General features: G+C 39.0%; 1 protein-coding gene across 4 annotated transcripts in view; it reads right to left on the bottom strand.

The window, feature by feature from the left end:
• Nucleotides 1–24,311, bottom strand: part of MCCC2 (methylcrotonoyl-CoA carboxylase 2) — a 67,569-nt gene that overhangs the window by 9,733 nt on the left and 33,525 nt on the right. For all 4 annotated transcript variants that reach the window (XR_004026733.1, XM_030798376.1, XM_030798377.1 and 1 more), the window contains 7 exons: nucleotides 23,881–23,994; nucleotides 18,785–18,849; nucleotides 15,931–16,030; nucleotides 15,727–15,822; nucleotides 8,597–8,669; nucleotides 5,775–5,851; nucleotides 2,972–3,038 (listed from right to left, as the gene is read on the bottom strand). Coding sequence is in view for 3 of the 4 variants with exons in the window: in XM_030798376.1 (XP_030654236.1) it covers nucleotides 2,972–3,038; nucleotides 5,775–5,851; nucleotides 8,597–8,669; nucleotides 15,727–15,822; nucleotides 15,931–16,030; nucleotides 18,785–18,849; nucleotides 23,881–23,994 (592 nt within the window). In the remaining variant the exon portion in view is untranslated. The remainder of the gene's footprint in view (nucleotides 1–2,971; nucleotides 3,039–5,774; nucleotides 5,852–8,596; nucleotides 8,670–15,726; nucleotides 15,823–15,930; nucleotides 16,031–18,784; nucleotides 18,850–23,880; nucleotides 23,995–24,311) is intronic.

Raw genomic sequence — 24,311 nt, 5'->3', positions numbered from 1 at the left:
TTGCTTTAAAAGGATAAAATAAAATTTTCTCTAATCACTTTCTGAATTTTCTTAAGGCAGTTCATCTGGATGCACATAGAAACCTTCAAACAATATGAGGATGCAATCTATCTTCAAGAGATGATCTCGGCTGGGTGCAGTGACTCACCCCCATAATACCAACAATTTAGGAAGCCTAAGTGGGAGGATCACTTGAGGCCAGGCGTTTGAGACCAGCCTGGGCAACAAAGCGAGACCCTACCTCTATTTAAAAATAAATAAATAAAAATTTTTAAAAAGAGATGATGTCAAAGAAGCAGCTTGATGCTGAAAAGAATGTGACATGGCTAGCTAATGACAAAGTGCTGTGATGAGCCCAACTATGAGGGCTTCAGCCTTCATTGACCTGGTTTTAAAACAGACTGTTCTTTCTAAACTGATGCTTTAAAACTTTGATGACATAAAGATGAATGTTTCATAGAGATGCTAACAGTCCCTGCCAATGACTCAATAGCAAGGTTAAAAAAACACTATTTTTCCATTTCAATACAGGATCCTTCTATTTCTTCAAGCCCCTAGCTTTGTGGAGGCTGCTCTGCAACTTCACTGCCTTCCAGAACTTGGGTTCCTCTTTCTCCGCCTTATAACACTGAGTCGGGCTTTGCTTGTCTCCTTACCCTGCCAGTCTCCAGCGAAGGCATTTCTTCCATCTGTGGACCTGCAGACTCACCTGCCTCACTGACTGCCACTATCCCTGGTTTGCCAAACTCCAGTATCTGGTCATCCAATTCAACCCAACCAGTTCCCCCAGAGCACGTGCCTCCTGCAGTCACCACAGGAATGGCAGCACAGCCCTTTACTTGGCACCACCTGCTTCCTGCAGCTACCCTACTCAGCCGGACCCTCAGAAAAGCTCAGAAACTCCTCAATCTCCCCAGCCTTGACTCCACTGTAACATTCCCACCATACCTACTTCAAATATCAGCTATCTTCAAGTTCTTACCCCACCCAACCCAACCCAACCCATCACCCCTCTATTCTCTGGAGGGGATCCTGCCTTCAAAAAGAAGAGTGAGGCATCTCACTTCGCTTTCTCAAATCCTTCTCCTTCCCATCTTAAGAAAACTGCATAATCATGCTCCCTGTCTTCCTTTACTCTTGAAGAAAAAGGAAAAAATCAGACGTACTCGAAGACTGTCACTGAACCTTCTTCTCTTCTCTCGGGGGGTTCTTATCTATTCCCACAGCTTTAAAATTACCTCCATATTCTGATGATGTCTACATTTGCATCTCTACCTAAAACACCTCTCCTGTACTGAGACTTATTCATCTGCTACTATATGCCTCCAGGTGAATATCCCACAGGAATCTCAAATGCAATGCTGAAAAACTAAACTCAACCCAACAGGGCCAAAACAAAACAAAAATGTAGATATTTTCAAACCACAGAGTTTTAACTGCCTGGTGGTTAACAATCCAGGAATCATTATTAAAAACAAGAACTCTGGTATAGTTAGGCTTCAGAATCCTTTCTATCTGCCCTTTTACATAAGTTGCCACGCAGGACCCTCTTAGGCTGCCATTTGGATATAACTTCTCTCAACACTCATCTAACCAAATATCATGAACCTAAGTAGCTCACAGGATGAAGATGCTTTAGCACCAGTACTATTTCAAGGCCTGTTGACTGCCAAGAGCCTGACTCCTCCTCATAGAGGCTTGCATGATCCCAACAACTACTAAGAGCCTCTCCTTCCTTTGAAGCTGAGGTAGCCTGGGATGGGGGAGGCTGTTTTCTGCTAACCAACATATCTGAATGCCCTGTATATCTCAGACACTCTGCAACATATAATGAAGGATACCAGAGAATCGGAGAATTCACTCTTGAACTGTAACAGACCTTAAAAATCAATTTATCTATCATGTGAAGATCATCTCTGGAGAAAAGTCCAGAGAGGTGACATATCTCACTTTGGTCATACCATTCTTTGGGGCCAAAACTTGAATCCCCAGACTTTGGTTCAGGGTATACACATACATTTTAAAATGATGTTACTTCAAGTAGAATTCACTGTACAATAAAAGGGAAGACCGTAGCACGTGCCTGAAATCTTGAGGAGGAAAAGGGTCCTAGGAAAAGCATGATGCTCTCTGCAGTGATCAGATCATGCTCCTGCTGCTTTCTGGGTGTGTGGCTGTGCACACACAGGAGTAAAGGGTGGCCATGTGAATGCTGATCATGTACATAACTCAGAAATAGCTTCATTTAGAAAATATGGATAATCAGCCAGGTGTGGTGGCTCGTGGCTCATGTCTGTAATTCCAGCACTTTGGGAGAACAAGGCGGGCAGATTGCTTGAGCTCAGGAGTTTGAGACCAGTCTGGGCAACATGGTCTGGGTGAAACTACGTCTCTACAAAAATACAAAAATTAACCAGGCATGGTGGCACATGCCTGTAGGCCCAGCTACTTGGGGGAAAGAAAATATGGATAATCTCCTCAGAGTATTTAACATGCATGAAGAAAAGTGCTAACTCTTTTTTTTTTTTTTTTTTTTTTTTTTCAGATGGAGTCTCGCTCTGTCGCCCAGGCTGGAGTGCAGTGGCGCAGTCTCGGCTCACTGCAAGCTCCGCCTCCTGGGTTCACGCCATTCTCCTGCCTCAGCCTCTCCGAGTAGCTGGGACTACAGGCGCCCGCCACCACGCCCAGCTAATTTTTTGTATTTTTAGTAGAGACGGGGTTTCACCGTGGTCTCGATCTCCTGACCTCATGATCCGCCTGCCTCGGCCTCCCAAAGTGCTGGGATTACAAGGGTAAGCCACCACGCCCAGCCGAAAAGTGCTAACTCTTAAAGGGCCTCCAGAAAGAGCATTTCCAGTAGAACTTCCCGCTCTGATGAAGTGGTCTACATGTGTGCTGTCCAATACATGAGCCACATTGATGGTACAGCTCTGGAATCAATACAACCAAACTGATTAAGCTATTTTCTTACCAGTAATGTTTTGAAGGAACAGCAGAGGAATATTTCTTTGGCAGCATAACTGGACAAAGTGAGCACCCTATAAGCAAATAACATAAAAATCTTTTTAAAAGGGAATTAACTCTATTATCATCATGCATTCTACAAACACCACCACTTCAGCCAAAGACAAGAAAGAATACTCCCCTTTAAAATTTTTTCTCTTCTTATTATTATTTTTTTTGTTTTTATTTTTAAAGAAACATGGTCTCACTTGTTGCCCAGGCTGGAGTACAGTGGCACAATTATAGCTCACTGCAGCCTCAAACTCCTGGGCTCAAGCAATCCTCCTGTCGCAGCCTCCCAAGTAGCTGCAACTACAGGTGTGTGCTACCACTCCCGGCTAAGAATATCCTTTGTTTGGCTAGTCTTACCTTATAGTAAGAGTAACAGTAATAGTACAGTGCTACTCCTCTATCAATAGGATATGTAACTGTAGGTTTGTACTATACTGGTTTTGCACAATCACCTGTATAATCACTGGCACATGACTCTAAGACTATTGTTGGCGTCAAAGATGAAGTCAATCACTAACATTGTAAACAGCAAGTGAAACTTAAGTAACAGAAAAGAAAGAACTGATGCCAATGAGAATTGCTGAACTCTGCTATATGACAATTCTCTAGCTCTCCGCTTTAGAAAAGCCAGAATATAAACCCTCCTGGGATATGAAGATGACATTTCCATTTTGATGATCATCTGAAATTCTTTAATGCATTAAGATTATAGTAAATATATCGTCCTTGCCACCATTCCCCAGATAAATGGAATTTTAGATTAGATGAGTGATAGAAATCTTCTAACTTTGAGTTTAGGAAATTATTTAATGATACAAAAATACAACTATTTCCTCCCTCAAGATTGTATGACTTAGGAAACTCTTATAAACCATTTCCTTTATGTTTTAGTCTATCTGAATTTCTCTTTACCTCTACTGGAAATGCCTTGTCAGGTACAAAATTGCAAAGTAATTGCTCGACTTCAATATGACTACGTTTACAAGAATGAGAAAATCACATAGACCTTTGGGGCTTATTTCAACAAACGAAACATCAGGCTGAGGCCAAACATAACTCCTCTGGGGTTTATTTGTGCCAAGCTGACAAATAAAGCCAGGCAGAGTTTGTTTGGACTCAGTCTGACATTTCCTCTATTGAAATAAGTATATTATATATTCATTAAAAGTCATTATTTCAAGAATATCTAATATTTTGAGAAATACTGTCTATATACTATTAAATGAAAACACGCAGAACCTCTCTATGTATAGCATATCAATTTTTTAAAAAAGGAAACTATTAAGAAAAAATAATAAAATGTTACTAAAAGCTATTTCTGGTATAATTATAAGTGATTTTTTATTTTTGTTACTTTTAATTTCTTGTTCTCATTTTATAATCGAGTTGAAGGAGTAATAATAAATAGCAGAATACAGAAACCAATTTTACTGATAAAAAATTTCACCAAAGACAAATTCTTCCTCAATCAGGGTATGAAAGAGCTCAACTGCCTATTATCTGCATCAATAGAGACCTTTTACCCTGTTATTTCAAGAGAAAAAGCAATACTAAACATATTTTTTCTTAAGGAAACATTTTACTTCCTGAAGCAGTTTGGTGAATTAAAATGTTTTTAAAAGACATTTTTATCAAATAAGTATATGAATTACATTTATCCAAGTTTAGGTAAATCTGAGACGATACATGAAATCAAATAATAACTAAGCCAAAAGATATTCAAGAACTCCCTCTTTTTTCTGATGTCTTGGAGGACTGAATTAAATAATAATAATAATAAATAAAAAGAATTTCCTTTCTTAAAGCCACGGGTCCAGTAACAAAGACCCACTATTCTCATTTCCAAAAAGTAAAAATACAATAAAGTTAAAGCGATAATGGGATAGAAGAGAATAAACAGATCATGTCTCAGAACCACCTGAATCTTTTTTTTTTTTTTTTTTTTATACTTTAGGTTTTACAGCCACCTGAATCTTTGTTTTTTTTTTTTTTTTTATTATACTTTAGGGTTTTAGGGTACATGTGCACAATGTGCAGGTTTGTTACATATGCATCCATGTGCCATGTTGATTTCCTGCACCCATTAACTCGTCATTTAGCATTAGGTGTATCTCCTAATGCTGTCCCTCCCCCCTCCCCCCACCCCACAACAGTCCCCGGAGTGTGATGTTCCCCTTCCTGTGTCCATGAGTTCTCATTGTTCAATTCCCACCTATGAGAGAGAACATGCGGTGTTTGGTTTTTTGTCCTTGCGATAGTTTAATGAGAATGATGTTTTCCAGTTTCATCCATGTCCCTACAAAGGACACGAACTCATCATTTTTTATGGCTGCATAGTATTCCATGACACCTGAATCTTTGAACCATGAGACCTCTGAGTCCCACCAGGACATGAAGCACTTTCAGGACAAGTATTCTCTATCATCTGAGAATATGTACATGTCCTCTATAGCAATTATAACTCAAGTATCTTAGGAGAATTTTCCTAAAATGAGCACATTTTTAATAGTGCTCCAGATGGTTCATCAGCACGTTAATGTAAACCACCATAAAAACTGTTTCAAATACTAACGTACATGCACGTATACACACACGCATGCACACACACACACATGCCTGCGCACACAGTGTTCTGGTTGCTGAGGCATCTAGTTAAGCATTTTTATACTTTTATGCAATAAATTTTAACTCATTATTTGACCTTCAACATTACGTTAAATTAAAACAGAAAATCTTGAAATATTTTTAACAGTACTTGCCTTTTTTGCAGATTCAGAAAAGAGAACTCCGTTGTTTCCAACGATACCTACTGGGTACCCAAATATTCGAGCAAATCCTCAAAAGAAAATTCAAAGAAGATTTATGTTTTGTGCTTTTCCAAGGGCTTCTAATTCACAAGCAAGAGGTATATTTACACATTCTTTAATATCAGATCCAAGTTTAAAATGCAAAGAGATTTTGTCTTATACAGCTCATGTCACAATCTTCTTGTTCCTAAGGTCCTAGACTCTGGTTTCTTTTGCTTCTAGAAAGGGTCATGATACATGTTGAGTTATCCATTTGTCTTGATTGATTTGGTTAAATAATTGGCTTAGTGTATTATCCATTTATTCATTTAATATATCTCAGTGTCTAGTATGTGCCAGACACTAGGGATACTATAAAAATATCATTTTTAATATCAAAATAATTATTGAAGAAAAATTAACAGATAACAGAGAGTATCAACATACTGATAAGCCAGAAAACTGAATTTTTTTTTTGAGACAAGGTCTCACTCTGTTGCCTAGGCTGGAACACAGTAGCACAGTCATGGCTCACTGCAGCCTCAAATTCTCAGGCTTCAAGTGATCCTCCCTCTTACCTCAGCCTCCTGAGTAGCTAAGACTACAGACACTAACCTCCACACCCAGCTAGTTTTTGTATTTTTTGTAGAGATGGGGTTTCGCTATGTTGCCAGGCTGGTCTCGAACTCCTGGGCTCAAGTGATCCTCCCACCTTGGCCTCCCAGAGTACTGGGATTATAGGCATGAGCCACCACGCCCAGCCTGAATCTTTAAAGATTTGCTTTTTTTTTTTTTTCTTCTTCTTTACTCTGGCTTTGTCTGGATTTATGACTTTTTAAAAAGCATCATGTTCTTATTTATCTATTTATGAGACAGGGTATTTTTCTGTCGCCCAGGATGGAATGCAATGGTGAGATCATGGCTCACTGCAGCGTCAACCTCCCAGGCTCAAGTGATCCTCCCACCTTGGCCTCCAAAGCAGCTGGGACTATAGGCCCCAGTAGTCACTACACATGGCTAATTTATCATGTTTATTTAATGTGATACAATGAAACCCTGATTTGATGGCCACCTACATGTCTTTCAGTCCTAAAATCCCAGCCAAAAACTTAGGCAGTACATCCTAAATGGCACTGCCACTTACAGAAGTAATTCAGAAAGGGGTAAACTTCCAAAAAGTCCAGCAATCCATTCTTAGTCCTGCTTCACTGCACAAAGACATGGGAATTTAACAGATCACTCACTGGAAAGATGCTACCCCTGCAAATGTGCAAACCTGTTAACTACTTAGATTCAACCCACACTAGGCCCCGCTTAGGGATCTCCAGGAACAGACAGGATGTGCTGAGTAGGGAACATGTCCCACACTCCTAGGGACACTCATAGAGGGAGGGTCTTCACCAACTGCTTGATCCAAACCTGAGTTACAAACGGGAAAGCATGGTGTCCAAGAAATGACTATAGGCTACACATGGTAAGTGCTGAGGCAGGAGGAAACCCTGAGGAACTTTCAGAGACATTTGAGACCCAGAAAAATCTGTTCTCCCCTCTCACCTCCTCACCCTTTATGCCTCCCACATTCTCATTCCTCCCACCCTTCTTATCCACCACCCCCACCCCCACCCCCACCACCAGCCTCTCAATTCCCTTCTTCTCCTTCTCATTCCCCTTCTCTGTCCCTAAATGTATTTGAACTCCAGTACAGTCAAGAGATGGAAGAAACCAAGTTGTGTATTCTAGGGGACAAGAGTGACAGGGCTTTTAGCAAGTAGGAGGCAAATCCATAAAAGCAGGTAACAAAGACAGCCCATCCATCTTTAGAGAAAGCAGAAACGGCTTTGACTTGTTTTAAACTGCTACACAATGACTGTTACATTCTGAACAATTTGGTGACAAATCCTGTCTATATATCAAACAAAAAGCTTTTAATCACTTAAACACCTAAGTACAAAAACATAAATTCTACTCCCAGTGTGAACCCTCCTTTTGTTCACAAATCAAACTGGGACAAAGTACTGTGATTTATCCTTAAGCCTCAATGTATATTTGCAATTTGGATTTCTGTAGCTAGTTTTTTTCCTACTCTGGTATTACCTTTGACTAACTACTGTATTTTCAAGTTTTTTATGAACAAGTAAAATTCACAAAATTTGTTCTTCCATTTGTCCCAAATAGATTATTATGGGTCTAGCATCTATCTCAAAAACTTTTCTTCAAAGGCCTACAAACGAAACAGTTTAGATTAAAAAAATTAACTTTTATAAACATCCTTATTTTGTTTTTCCTGACGGGATATACTGAATTCTCAATTTAGTGTCTGCATGAATCAGTTTAAGACCTACACAGAGGCTGTGAGAAGGTTTAACTCACTCTATATCCTTCTGGGAAGGTAAACACAATAGAAAACTTCCTTGCTGAATTGGACACTAAAGAACAAAGGAAACAGTGCTGAAATTTGCAAAATAATTATTGTTATCCAGAAAAACAAAAAGAACTACAAGTATTTTCTACTAATTTTACTATAAGAACCTTTTTATACAACTAATGTCACAAAGTCACAGATAGGGACCCACACCACAGCATCTAGCTATTACCATTTACAACTCTTTGGATTCATGAAGCCATTAAGCTACAAATTGTCTTTATAAAGCAGTTCCTTTTGAAAACTGGCTCACACATTCGTAGTGCTCTCAACAACAAAGCCCATGTCAAGTGTATCAAAGTCTTGAAACAAGAGATTCCTGATTTTCAAAGCAGCAGAGAGTGTTCATATTTTCAATTCTTCACCTTTATACCTGTAACTAATGTGTCTCCATAAAAGGCTTTGAACTCAGTGAATCTGCTTCCATCCACGATTCTAGCAATGACCTAAGAGGAAAAACAACAACAGCCTTGAGAAATTATATTATAAAATAATTTTTGTATTAAAGTTACTTACAGGAAAACAATTCACAGTGAAGTTGTCACTTGCACAAAATTTTACACTACACAGAAAATCTCACTAGAATTTCATTTGACATGCCTGGTTAATGCCCTGAAGTCATTCTGGGTTCTGATTTTATACTTCACTATACAAGCAACAGCACCATGCTGTAGGCAAGAAAAGCAGGAAAGGCTCCACGGGCTGGTTGCTAGACTTAGAGCTTCAAGGACTGTTTGAGTGCACTGGCAGAGGTTCAGGGATGCAATCAGAAAGCTGGGTAGAGACAGGGTTCAGAGTCAAAAGACACAGGCTCCAATCTAAGATATCAGGTATGACTGGTGTGCCCTGGAGTAAGTCACTTCACCCCTCTGAGTCTCAGTTCTCACTTCCGGAATGATGGAACAGAAGAGCTATGAAGATATGATCTACTTGTAAGGAAGTAGGAACCTACAAAAATCAGGCTGAGATGAAAAGCCAGCTCTGACTCCCAGCTCTCCCACTGAGAAACTAGAAAATTTTCTAAGCTTCGGTTTCCTCATCTGTTAAAAAAAAAAAAAAAGTAAAAAGTGCTAATTCTTCCTTTCAGCAAGAAATAATAAATTAGAAAAAAAATAAAAGGATAAACAGCACTAGCAGTTAACAGGGTAGAAAAAAGAAAAATAAAATGTAAAAAATAAAAATAAAGTGCTAACTAAAGCATACTGCCAGGCTCTCATTAAAGTGTAGCTATCACTATTATTAAGCCCTTAATAAAGACTCACTGATTCTGAATCTGGTATATTTGAAGGATCATCAACATATGTATAAACGAGTAGAAATTACTAAATAGTTTATCCCTGGGACTTATCATTATATATCAGGACTACTGTAAGGAGTTCTAAACATGAAGCATATTTTCAATTTCAGAAACTATTTTAGACGATACATACTCTTTTTCTACATAGTTTGCACTTCCCTTTTGCTGTTTGCCACATCAATCAAAATCTTGTTTTGTATGATGCAAAGGCTGAAAACTGAGTGAATGCTTTCCAACATCTTTCTCTCCACCAAGTAAAAGTTTACTCTGAATTATTTTTTACTTCTTTTCCTAAAAAATCCAATAATATAATGGGAATGTAACGGTTATCTGTTTTGGGCGCCATATACCTCTAAAAATTGTACCTTTAACAAGCAATCAACACGTAACAACTATCATTCTTCCACACAGAGATACGGCTGCTCAAAGGGCACAGCAATCTAGGACCATTTAGTGAAAAACTATGTTGCATTTGCATTACAATTAACACCACCAGGCCACATAAAATACATTCACTTATCTTCACAAAAAATCCATAATGTTGAGAAAGCGAAAACAGCCTTGTTGCTGATATGGAGAAGGTTTGAGTAGTCTGGATAGAAAATCAAGCCAGCCACAACATTCCCTTTAATCCAGAGCAAGGTCTTAACTCTCTTCAATTCCCTGAAGGCTTGGATAGGTGAAGTCGCAGAAGAAAAATCTGAAGCTAGCAGAGACTGGTTCATGAGGTTTAAAAAAAAAAAAAAGCCATTTGTACCACGAAAGTATAAGGTGAGGCAGCAAGTGCTGATGTATTATAGAAGCTACAGCAAGTTATCCAGAAGATCTAGCTAAGATCATTGATGAAGGTGGCTACATTAAACAACAGATTTTCAGATGAAACAGCCTTCTGGTGGAAGAAGATGCCACCTAGGAATTTCATAGCTGGAGAGAGGTCAGTGCACGTCGTCTGAGGACAGGCTTACTCTCTCGTTAAAGGCTAATGCAGCTGGTGACTTTAAGTTGCAGAATTATCCTAAATCTACTCTGCCTGTGCTCTATAAGTGTAACAGCAAACCCTGGATGACAGCATATGTATTTGTGGCATGGTTTAATGAATTTTTAAGGCCACTATTGAGACGTACTACTCAGAAAAAAAAATTTCTTTCAAAATATTACTGCTCACTGACAATATATCTGGTCACTCAAGACTCTGATAGAGATGCACAAACAGATGAGTGTTCTTTTCATGCCTGCTATTATAACATCCACTCTGTAGCCCATGGAGCAAGGAGTCATTTTTACTTTTAAGTCTTATTATTTAAGAAATACATTTCCTGGGCCAGGCGTGGTGGCTCACACCTGTATTCTCAGCACTTTGGGAGGCCAAGACGGGTGGATCACCTGAGGTCAGGAGTTCAAGACCAGCCTGACCAATATGGTAAAACCCTGTCTCTACTAAAAATACAAAAATTAGCTGGGAGTGGTGGCATGCACCTGTAATCCCAGCTACTTGGGAGGCTGAGGCAGGAGAATTGCTTGAACCTGGGAGACAGATGTTGCAGTGAGCCAAGATTGAGCCACTGCACTCCAGCCTGGGCGACAGAGCGAGACTCCGTCTCAAAAAAAAAAAAAAAAGAAATACATTTCCTCAGGCTATAGTCGCCATAGATAGTGATTCCTCTGACAGATCTGGGCAAAGTAAATTATAAACTTTTGGAAAGGATTCACCATTCTAGATGCCATTGAGAATATTCACGATTCATGCGAGCAGGTCAAAATATCAACATTAAGCATATTTAATTAAATTAAAGATACTGGAAGCAGTTGATTCCAACCCTCATGGGTAACTTTGAGAGGTTCAAAATTTCAATGGATAAAGTCACTTCAGATGTGGTGGAATTAGTAAGATAACTAGAGTTAGAAGTGGAGTCTGAAGATGTAACTGAACTGCTGCAATTTCATGTTCAAACTTGAACAGATGAGGAGCTGCTTCTTATGAATGAGCAAAAAAAGTTTCTTGAGATAGAATGTACTCCTGGTGAAGATGCTACAAACACTGTGAAATGACAACTATGGATATAGAGTATTACATAAATTTAGTTAATAAGGCAGTAGTCAGGTTTGAGGGGACTGACTCATTTTGAAAGTTTTACCCTGGGCCAGGCACGGTGGCTGACGCCTGTAATCCCAGCACTCTGGGAGGCCGAGGCAGGCAGATCATGAAGTCAGGAGATCGAGACTATCCTGGCTAATACGGTGAAACCCTGTCTCTACTAAAAATACAAAAAATTAGCCGGGCACGGTGGCGGGCGCCTATAGTCCCAGCTACTCGGGAGGCAGGAGAATGGCGTGAACCCGGGAGATGGAGCTTGCAGTGAGCCGAGATCGCACCACTGCACTCCAGCCTGGGTGACAGAGGGAGACTCTGTCTGAAAAAAAAAACAAAGAAAGTTCTACCCTAGATCAAATGCTAGCAAACAGTATTGCATACTACAGAGAAATATTTCATAAAAACAAGAGTCAGTCAGGGTGGCAGACTTCACTGTTGTCTTATTTTAAGAAATTGCCACAGCCACCCCAACCTTCGGCAACCTCCACCCTGATTAGCTGGCTGTCATTAGCATCAAGGCAAGACCCTCCACCAGCAAAAGATGATTCACTGAAGGTTCAGATGATTGTTAGCGTTTTTAAAAGCAATAAGGTATTTTTAAATTAACGTATGTACTTTTTAAAGGCAAGGTGCTCCTGCACACTTAACAGACTACAATATAGTATAAACATAACTTTTATATGCTCTGGAAAACCAAAAAGTTCATGTGACTCACTTTATTGTGATATTAATTCTATTGCAGTGATCTGGAACTGAACCCACAATGTATCTGAGGTGTGCCTGTGCTTTAAAATGTATTTCACACACAAATGACATAAATTCTAACAATTGTTGACTCTATGAGGTTCATATACAGGTGATCATTGTATTATTCTTTGAACATCTCAGTATATTTGAAAATTTCTTAGGAAGAAGGAGGGAAATGTTAAAATTTCCTAGACTTATACATAGAATAATGTATCTTTAAGCTGAACTTAAAAGCTATAACTTTAATACATTTTTTTTTAAAAGAATGTATTAATTGGCCGGGTGTGGTGGCTCACACCTGTAATCCCAGCACTTTGGAAGGCTGAGGTGGGCGGATCACCAAAGGTCAGGAGTTCGAGAAAAGCCTGGCCAACATGGCAAAACCCCGTCTCTACTAAAAATACAAAAATTAGCCAGGTACGGTGGCGAGTGCCTGTAATCCCAGCTACTTAGGAGGCTGAGGCAGGAAAATCGCTTGAACCTGGGAGGCGGAGGTTGTAGTGAGCTGAGATTGTGCCACTGCACTACAGCCTGGGCAACAGAGCGAAACTCTGTCTCAAAAAAAAAAAAAAAAAAAGAATATTAATTAACTGTTGAATGGAGGATTAAAGGAAGCAGACAGATAATATGATACTATCCCTATTTCTAGAAGCAGAAAGCAATGTTCAGAGAGGTTAAATCCCAGGACTACTGACTGGGAGAATGAGAACTGGAACCCAGGTTTCCCAACTCAGATTCCAATGCTGTCCCACAGCTCCATACACTATTAAGACTTCCATATGCCGGGCGCGGTGGCTCACGCTTGTAATCCCAGCACTTTGGGAGGCCGAGGCGGGCGGATCACGAGGTCAGGAGATCGAGACCATGGTGAAACCCCGTCTCTACTAAAAATACAAAAAATTAGCCGGGCTGGTGGCGGGCGCCTGTAGTCCCAGCTACTCGGAGAGGCTGAGGCAGGAGAATGGCGTGAACCCGGAGGCGGAGCTTGCAGTGAGCCGAGATTGCGCCACTGCACTCCAGCCTGGGCAACAGAGCGAGACTCCGTCTCAAAAAAAAAAAAGAAGACTTCCATATAAGGAGCTGGGCGTGGTGGCTCACACCTGTAACCCCAGCACTTTGGGAGGCTGAGGCAGGAGGACTACTTCAGCTCAGGAGTTCAAGACCAGCCTGGGAAACATGGCGAGACCCTGTCTCGAAACAAAAAAACAAAACAAAACAAAACAACAACAACAAAAAAAGACTTCCATATAAGGCTTATTTGCCAATATAGAAAAATGTAACAAATCATATTCACAATAATGACCACGGATCAGCAAAAGGTAGAAGTCCAGGTTACTATTTAAGAAGACACAAGTCAGCTGGGCATGGTGGCTCACACCCGTAATCCCAGCACTTTGGAGGCTGAAGCGGGCGGATCATGAGGTCAGGAGATAGAGACCATCCTGGCTAACATGGTGAAACCCCATCTCTACTAAAAATTCAAAAAAATTAGCCGGGCGTGGTGGCGGGCGCCTGTAGTCCCAGCTACTCAGGAGGCTGAGGCAGGAGAATGGCGTGAACCCGGAAGGTGGAGCTTGCAGTGAGCCGAGATCATGCCACTGCACTCCAGCCTGGGCGACAGAGCGAGACTCCGTCTCAAAAAAAAAAAAAAAAAAGAAGACACAAGTCTATCTTTTTAAAAAGATTTCCATTAAAATGAAATGAAAACAACATGAAGGCATGTGTTTGTATCTGTTTGTTTGCTTGTTTGCTTCTGTATCCCTGGCACCCGAAACAACCCCTGAATAGAACAAATACTCAATAAATACTGTGGATAAATGAAGAAGTGGCTACACGAAAAAGGGTGAATTCTCAGCCAACCAGAGAACTTGGATACCTGGAACTCATTTTTCTCTTTTATTTATTTATTTATTTGAGACAGAGTCTCACTCTGTCACCCAGGCTGGAGTGCAGTGGTGCAATCTCGGCTCACTGTAACCTTTGCTCCCAGGTTCAAGCGATTCTCTTGTTTCGGCCTCCCAGGTAGCTGGGATTACAGGCATGTGCCACCACGCCCGGCTAATTTTTGTATGTTTAGTAGAGATGGGGTTTCACTATGTTAGCCAGCTGATCTCCAACTCCTGGACTCAAGGGATCTGCCTGCCTCCACCTCCCAAAGTGCTGGAATTACAGGCATGAACCACTGCGCCTGGCCCAACACATTTTTCAAGTATGTCAGAATTTAAGTGCCATTTTTTTCTGTGCTTATAATTAAAAGTCAAACTAAAAACCTAATTTAAAAATTTACAATTAACTAAGTCATGTTTGCTAAAGTGACGTATCACTTGAAGCTCAATAAAATCCAGGATTTAAGACCCACTAGCAATGCTGGGGTATTGCCTAAATAAATCCATACAACAGAACGTTACACCCATCAATGCATTCAGAAAATCGTTACTGATTACTTACCATGTTGCCAAGTACTATTATAGGAATTAAGATCTAGCCGTAGAAAATATTTCATGAAGAATTTCTAAAGACATAGGGAAATGTTTATAATTTAAACTAGAAAAAGTAAAATAAAAAAATATACATATGCACTAACTCAACTACATAAAAATGTGCGTATATACACATTAAGCTAAAACATCCAAATATTAGCCACCTTCTCTAGAGGGTGGAATTATATGCAATTTAATTTTTTTCTTTTCTGTATTTTCTATATTTTTCACAACTAATATATAATATTTTATAGTCAAGGGGGAAATATAATTTGAAATATTAAAACTTCCAGCACAGAATTTGATATTAAGATAATTTCCTAATTTAAAAACTACTCTGCCAGCTATGGGTACTGAACAAAATAAAAGACTATATGCTCTAAACCCTAAAAGTTATCCATCTAAATTACAGAACACTATGTCAACAATGTGTAACCATAGCAACATTTTCAACTGTAATCAGGTCTAATCATTGCAAATGTCATATTGATCTAAAAGGGTATGTTTTTTCTTCCAACAACTTACTGACATTTCATCCATTTCCCAAAATAAGAACAACGAAAAGAAATAGCTGACAATTGTTAAGCTGCCTTACATCATTCATAATGTGCACAGGACATGGAGTCTTACTTATGACCAAATCACACTTTTTGCGCAATGAAAACTTTCCAATCATTGAGGTCCCCCACTCCCCTCTTTTAGTATTTACTCTGTACCAATGATATCTACAGTATGGAAAGGTATCGTTGCCACACGTCACTCCTTACTGAGATCCACATCTATTTCTAGGCATGAACATATCTTAACAAACTTTAGCTTTGAAAATAGATACACATACAAAGAGACTCACAGCTGCTTAAAAAGCTCACAGTTCCACTTTCACATACCTCTCGGACATCAAAGTTCCTCTTAAGGTTAGCACCAACTATTCCATACAATTCATCAGCAGGAAATAAAGGCTCTTCAGAAGGTTCAATGGTGACCTGCAGAAATATAGATTATGTTAACCTGTTTAAAGACATGATTTCAAGGTGTAGTGAGTCAAAATGCATTTCAGGAAAATAAAAGATATAAGAACATATCATACTCACATCCAATTTCTTCTGATAATTTAGATTCCTCACAACCTTCCTAGTTAAGTGAAGGGCATGATGATCATCCAAAGCATAGTGGTCACTTACTCCAGACTTTCTACAGAGTAAGCAAACTAAACTCGTCAGAACAGGGGAAAGGAAAATAATTAAATATTTCAAGTCCCAAGTATCTTCTCTCATCTAAAGATGACAGCACTTTTACTTCTAAAACATTTAAAAAATTTGTCATCTTTAATAAATGTCATCTTAAGTAGTCCTTTTAAGAACCCTGGCAAAACTGTATTCCCTTTGTTTTACAAACAGGAAAAGCTGAAGTACACATAAGTTAAGTACCTTCACCTAAGACCACAAGTAGCTGCATAAGAACCCATGCCTTCTATTTTCTAACCTTAACCTTCCTTTGCTAGACCAAGGGGCCTTGCTGACAAAGGCTATTCTATTAAGTACTCATCCCCTGTACCTTAAGCAGAATTGCATGTGATGAAGGCCAACCACAGATGGCACGCTTTCATGATATAGTTGGTTACAGCATAAACTGTATACATAACTGAGCTCCTAATGGAGATGCCAACTTTGGCCTCTCATTTCTGAGAGAACTCTGAGCCACCTCCCTACAAAGTTACACTGACAGTAAGCCATCACAGGCAACAAATGAAAAAGCTTGAATACATTGGCCCTTGGATTATGCATAAAAATTGGAACTGGTAAAACGGTTCTGAGGCAGGGGCCATGGACATTCCTGTTCAATTTCAAGTGCAGTGAATGAAGTACGGGCTTGCTCTGGTTATTGGTCCGTCCCAATTAGATGGCCTGTTATTTCAGATGTAGATAAACTATGACTTTCTAATAAAGTATTTAAAAATCTGTAAAGTCAGGCAAAAATACATACCTGAAAAAAATAGGATTTGTTCATTTTATAAGTAAGGACTAAGCTGCTGCAATCTAAATTTTTATGGCTTGCCTGGGAAAACACCAAACTCCTTGGGAGACATATCTTAGAGCTAGGCTCTCAGTGATTTCATGACACTCTACTTTAGGACTGGGAGTTCGTAAGTAAAAGCAGAGACCATGTTTACTCCTTTTCATAGCCCACAGATGCCTCGCAAATGGTAGATCTTTTTCAGTTTCTTTAATTTAATACAACATTTTGTCATGTTATGACTGACCATATCTTTTAAATGCTTCACACATAATACCAGTTATAAATGCTGACTTCTAACTACACTGTCAGAAGTCAAATAGAAGCAGAAGGAACAGCTTCTAAATCAGTAAATATTTAAAATAAAATGCTTTTTTATGGAAACTGTCTAGTATTTACCAAAACAGCAGGAAAGGAAAACCTTTAATGAGACATTGTATATATAAGTCTTTGTGTCAAATTAGCTCTTAAGGATGACTTAAGAAAGGTATAAAGATGCATTTGAGAGAACACAGAGCCACTTGTGACTAATAAATTTCATGGTACTTTCCAAAAAAAAAATTCATCACCCCCAATCATTTCCTCACAATTTTAAAGAGGTTATTATGAATATTATGAATAACAATAATGGAGTTATTACTGTTATATGTAGTAGATGCTGTATTATGAGGCAGGCACTATTCACAATTTTCACTTTATCTATGAGGAAATGAGACTCAGGGAGGGTAAGCAGTTTGTCTAAGTCCCAAGGGTAATAGGGGAGGCAAACAGAAGTTAAATTCCAGAATCTACACCCTTAACCTAATATATTGCCTACAGCTTTACTTTTTTTAAATAGTCAAACTGCTTAAAAATTTAGTCCAGGCGCATAGCTCACTCCTATAATCCCAGCACTTTGGAAGGGCAAGGCAGGAAGACTGCTTGAGGCAAGGAGTTTTAAACCAACCTGAACAATACAGTGAGACACCTGTTTCTACAAAAAAAAAATAATATATATATATATATATATATATATATATATATATATGTATATAACTGAAAAAAAAACCCCTCCTCGATTGTTTCCCAATTACTCCTAAAAAAAAAAAAGTCTAAAACCTTTATTGAGTAACTATGATGACAAACAAGAAAATAATCATAATGGCAATCAACATTTATAGCTAACTTATCAAAGGCAGGTATAGTTTCATTCTAAAGCAGTCCACATGTATGGTATCTCATTGACTTCTGACAACATTCTAGGAGGTAGAGGGTCTTCTTACCCCTGCACTCTAACCTAACATGGTCAGGCCAACGATGTGACAAAGCCAGCTCACACCTAACTCACAAGAGCCAACTACGTGCACCTATGTTTGATTCCACATAGAGGCATCATGTTGGCAGCTTGAAATCAGCCATGGTGGGATCACTCATAACACAGAAACTGGCAAATGCCACAAATCGGGGCTTTTTTTCCTCCCCAGAGAACCAGTTACTAAACATTTACCTGCAGACCCCGGGGTAGACCCACCTCCTCTATGCTCTCCCTCTTCTCCTTTGTAAGCCTTATCACATATCAGCCACATTTACATAATTTTGTGCAATTACTTGCGATTGCCCACCTCCCTGACTAGAATATAAGGTCCTTGAGGTCAAAGATAGTATCTACCTCTTATCTCAGGCACCCAGAACAGTGCCTGCTACATAACAGGTGCCCAATGAATGTTTGTCAAATAAATAAGAAACCTGTCTCTCCAGTCCTTCTTGGCTGATGCTCTAGCTTGGAAATGCAACTCTACAGTTCAAAGAATTGAGCATTAAACCAGCAGTTCAAGAACAAATAAACTGTGGTGTGGCCTGGCAAGTTTAGCACCAGAAACAAATACGTAAAACTTCTTTTAAACAAACAAAATGACACTCAATCCTGGAAAGAAACAACCATTTCTGTTTCACCTGCAATGAAGATCAGCACCTCCAAGCTCCTCAGCGGATACTTCTTCCCCAGTTGCCGCTTTAACCTACAACAAGGATAAAAATCATCAGTGAAACCAGTCCATCAGAGATATAAAAATGCTTCCCCAACATGCACATCTCCTCACCTGACTATACCTACACTTTTTCTTACACAGAACTAAAGAACACTGTGCTTTCTCATTCATGCACCTAGGAAACCTGGGGACTATTATCTCTACAGGTGAAAAATCTAAGCCCAGAGTCACAAAGAACTTGCTTACAGTCCATAGCAAGCAATGGAGTCTAATTCGAGCCCACACGTTTCCAGCTTGAAAGACCTGAAAGGCCATCCTCTTTCCCTACGTCATGCTGCCCTGACACACATGGTCAAGCCTTTGTGTCTGTGTGTGTGTTCCTCCCACTGCCTGGGATCTCTTCTTCTCACCTACCTGACGAATTCCCACTTACCCTTCAAGTCCCACCTCAAGTTACCTCCTCTACACAGCTTTCCTGACCCACCCAGGCCTTCTCCATGGTATTAATAGAGGACTGCCTGCCTATCCACGGTCCAAGGGCATTCACTTACACCTCCAACACGGCATGTGTCAGAATGTAGTTCAGTAATGTGAATGTATGTCTATCATCTCCTCTACGCTGTGAATTACTTGATGGCAGGAACTGTGATTTATTCATCTTTGAACACTCAATAACATGCTGAAAAATTCCATTTACTATCACAAACTGCACAGGAAAGAGAGGTAGGAAAAAAATCTCCAAGATTACCTAAACCTAAGATCTAGCAGAATGTGGCCAAAAAGAAACAAACCCCAGTAATAAATTAAGAATAACTTAATTATAGCCAGAGAAATTCTACCAGGAAAAAGAAAGAAAAATAATTTAAGGCTAAAAGCCAATCCAACCCCTAAGGAATTATTTATTGATTCCTACTTCTTTGAACAAAAAGAAACAAATTAATCAACTCAAATAAGAAAGGCTTTTATTAGAATAATGAACATTAATCTAAAATATAGCACAGAGAGGTTGGAGGTAAAGAAAAAGTCTTTCTTGAGGGGAGCCCTGAAACAAAAAGAAAAAAGAAAAGAAAATACAGCATAGAAACAACTTATTACTCTCTGCATCAAAAGCTTTGTCTTAAATAAAATTATCTTTCTGCAAAGAGAGTTAGTTAAAAATTTCACCTCCAATTATTCCACCCCCAGAACTAAATTCTTGGTTCTTTTCCTTCCAAAACATTTAGTGTAAAATAACATTCAGTCCAGACAATAACAAATTATAAAAGTTGTCTGGATATTTAAAGTTGCAAAAAGGAATAAACAACAGATAAATTATATTTATTTTCAGGGATCTGACTAATATCAACCAAAAAAAATCAGAATTTGTCATCAGTTAATATTTATTGAACAATCACAACGTTTGATAGTGTGATAGGTGCAAAGATTATAGAAATCAAAGAGAAAATTAAAACAGCTCATTTGACTAAATGACAAGTTCAAAAGATAAACAAAAGACAGGAGAACAAAAAGCTCCTTCAAAAACTTGTCTTACTGTTTTTTTCAACCACTCTAAGCTACTAAAAGCTACAGCAACTACACCCCACACTACATGCAAACCCTTCAAAGCCCATTCTCAACATTCAGTCAAACGTGCGTCAGAATTTAGAATTCTCTAAAGGATGAGGCTGCTGCTACTGCCTTCTTCTCCCTGTGAACGTGGTCTTTCAAAGGTGGATTGCTGAATGGGGTCCAGTTCTCCAACAGAACTTCAGGCTTCCCTGGCTGCCAAGTGGCTTCTTTATAATGTACAAGTTAACTGAATGGACATTGTAACTACTGACCCTTAGACAAAATCTTCTCTCTAAAACCCTTCGCGTTATACCGCTATTATGATCTGCCTATATTTCCAAAAAAATGTTTTCAAATTGTAGTCATATCTTTACTCATTTTCTAGTCAAAAAATAAACAAGAATGGCCCATGAAAGTTTGTACCTTTTACTATACAAAGGTAAATTTTGAGTGCATTTTCCTCTCATTAACAAATGGTAGCTATCACATACAAGAGATAAATTAAAATAATAATAGTAATAATAATAATAATAATGGCTGTAGGCTTTTAAAATAACACCTTAAGACTTTTACATTTGAAATGGCAGCCCTTCAGGCCTACCTGATCTTCAGTAAAAGTTATTAAAAATTAACACTGTCTTTTGGGAAATATACTTATTTTACGTCAAAACATAAGCTCTATTTAACACATTCTTTCTAATGAATTTGCATTAGTATTCCATAACCAAAGATGATTCTTGCACAAATTTTTGAAGCAACAAACTTTTTGGAATAGAATTCACATATCATAAAATTCACTAATTTAAAGCATACAATTCAGTGGCTTTTAGTACATTCACAAAGTGTGCAACCATCACCACTACCCAATTCCAGAAAATTTCATCACTCCCAGAAGAAACCCCATCCTCATTAGCGGTCACTCCCATTCCACCCTCCTCCTAGTCCCTGGCAACCACTAAATCTAGTTTCTGCCTCTATGAATTTGCCTGTTCTCAATATTTCATAGAAGTAAAATCATATATTTGTCCTTCTCTGTTTCTTCTTTTTTTTTTTTTTTTTTTTTTTTTTTGAGAAGGAGTCTCGCTCTGTTGCCCAGGCTGGAGTGCTGTAGCACAATCTCAACTCACTGCAACCTCCACCTCCCGGTAAAGCAATTCCCCTGCCTCAGCCTCCAGAATAACTGGGATTACAGGTGCGCACCACCATGCCTGGCTAATTTCTGTATTTTCAGGAGACACGGGGTTTCACTATGTTGGCCAGGCTGGTCTAGAGTTCCTGACCTCAAGTGATCCACCCACCTTGGCCTCCCAAAGCTCTGGGATTACAGGCATGAGCAACCGTACCCAGCCTCAGGCTCAAAAATATCAAAGGTCTTTCTTCCACCCTGTATCCTCTCCTCTACATTTTAAGCAGTATTTTTGTATCTTTTCTAGAACTTCTTTATGCATATACAAGCATACAAATGTATATTTCCCTCCATTTTACACAAAAGTTAATACACTGTAGGAACCTTGCTGCTTTCTCTTTAACAGCTTATTAACTTGTTATTGACCTTGAGTCAAACAATTGTATAGCTGAGGTAAAAGAAAAAATAAGTAAAAGTTTTCTTCTGCCAAGACCATTCAATGGGGAAAGGAGAGTCCTTTCAACTAATGATACTGGAACAACTGCATATCCACATACAGAGCAATGCTGGAGCCCTTCCTTATCCCACACCCAAAAACTAACTCAAAATGGATCACAGACCCAAATGCAAGGGCTAAAATTATAAAACTCTCAGAAGAAAACAGAGGAGTAAATCTTCATGACCTTGGGTTAGACAAAGGCTTCTTGGATAAGACACCAAAAGCACAAGAAACCAAAGGAAAAAATGCATAAACTGGATGTGATCAAAATTTAAAACTTTTGTGCTTCAAAGGAAGACATCACTAAGAAAGTAAAAAAGACAACCCACAGAATGAGCAAAAATATTTGCAAATCTAATAAGGGACTTGTATTCAGAACACATATAGAATTCTTACAACTAAATAAAAAGACAAATAGCCCAATTTAAAAATGAGCAAAGAATCTGAATAGACATGTCTCCAAGGAAGACATACAAATGGCCAATAGGCACATGAAAAGATGTCTTGGCCAGGCGCAGTGGCTCATGCCTGTAATCCCAGCACTTTGGGGGGCTGAGGCAGGCATACCACCTGAGGTCAGGAGTTCAAGACCAGCCTGGCCAACATGGTGAAACCCTGTCTCTACTAAAAATACAAAAGTTAGCTGGGAGTGGTGGCATGCACCTGTAATCCCAGCTACTTGGGAGGCTGAGGCAGGAGAATCACTTGAACCTGGGAGGTGGAGGTTGCAGTGAGCCAAGATCACACCACTGCACTCCAGCCTGGGCAACAGTGTGAGACTCTGTCTCAATAAAAAAAAAAAAAATTTTTTTTAAATGCCTCAACATCACTAGTCACTAGGGAAATGCAAATCAAAACCAAAATGTAGTACTACCTCACACCCACAAAGATGGCTGTCATCAGACAAACACACAATTACAAGTGTTGACAAGAATGTGGAACAATGAGAACCCTCAAATGCTGCTGGTAGAAATGTAAAACATGTATTGGATAGATTGTAAGTTTTTCAAAATGTTAAACACAGCTACCATATGATCTGGCAATTCTACTCATAGGTACATATCCAATAGAAATAAAAACATTTCCATGCAAAAACCTATACATTCAAAACACCGTTATTCATAATACCCAAAAGCAGAAGCAACCTAAATGCCCATCAACTGATGAATGGATAGACAGAACACAGCATTTCCATGCAGTGGAATATTATTCAGCCATAAAAAGGAATGAAGTGATTCCTCAGAAAGTAAACATAGAATTCCATATGATCCAACAATTTCACTTCCAGGTATATACCCAAAAGAAATGAAAGCAGGAACTTGAATAGAGATTTGTACACCCATGTTCATAGCAGCATTATTCATAATAGCCTGAGAGTGGACGCAACCCAAATATCGATTGATGGATGAATGAATAAACAAAATACAGTGTATACATACAATGGAACATTATTCAGCCCTAACAATGAAGGGCACTCTGACATCTGCTACAATATAGAAGAACCACGAAGACGTTTTGCTAAGTGAAATACGTCAATCACAAACGGACAGATATTATACGGTTCCACTTACATGTGAGGTACCTAGAATAGTCAAATTCATAAGGCCAGAAAGTAGAATGGTGGTGCCGAGGTGGCAGAGGTGACGGAAATAGGGAGAATTCCAGTTGGGGAGGATGAAAATGTTCTCAAGATAGATAGTAGTGATGGTTGCACAACAATATGAACATACTAAACGTCACCAAGCTGTACTGAAAAATGGTTACAACAGCAAGTTTTATGTTATGCATATTTTATCACAATATTTTTTAAAACATTAAAAAAAGTTTAAATGGTGTATTTTATGTTACATATATTTAATTTCCATCAACCAACGTTCTTATTTCTTACCAAGGGGGGTCCTGCCAAGAAAATGGTACCCTGCTTGCGTACGATGATGTTTTCATCAGCCATGGCAGGCACATAGGCTCCTCCTGCGGTGCAGGAGCCCATGACCACTGCGATCTGGAATCCAAGCACACGACAAACACATGAGATGCAGCTCATGCAGTGACTTCTATAGTGTTTGATCCAGAATCCCACAAACACTGCAGTGACCAGGGGACGTTACTGGTTGGTCCCTGAACATCATTTTGAAAACAAAGTCCTCTAAATGTTTGAAATAGTTTTCTGACTTCTTGTATCAAAACATTTTGAAGGGCTTATATCTCACTTTTACAAAACTTATGGACAATCTCCCTGTCAGAGAGAAGACTGGCCTGATAGACTACTGGCCTGAAAAACTAATGGAGAGAAGAAACCCACAATATACCTATAATTTT

This window comes from Nomascus leucogenys, chromosome 18 (genome assembly GCF_006542625.1).
Source record: "Nomascus leucogenys isolate Asia chromosome 18, Asia_NLE_v1, whole genome shotgun sequence".
Lineage (NCBI taxonomy): Eukaryota > Metazoa > Chordata > Mammalia > Primates > Hylobatidae > Nomascus > Nomascus leucogenys.
The sequence above is the reverse complement of the archived record's forward strand: the minus strand, read 5'-3'. Positions and strand labels throughout refer to the sequence as shown.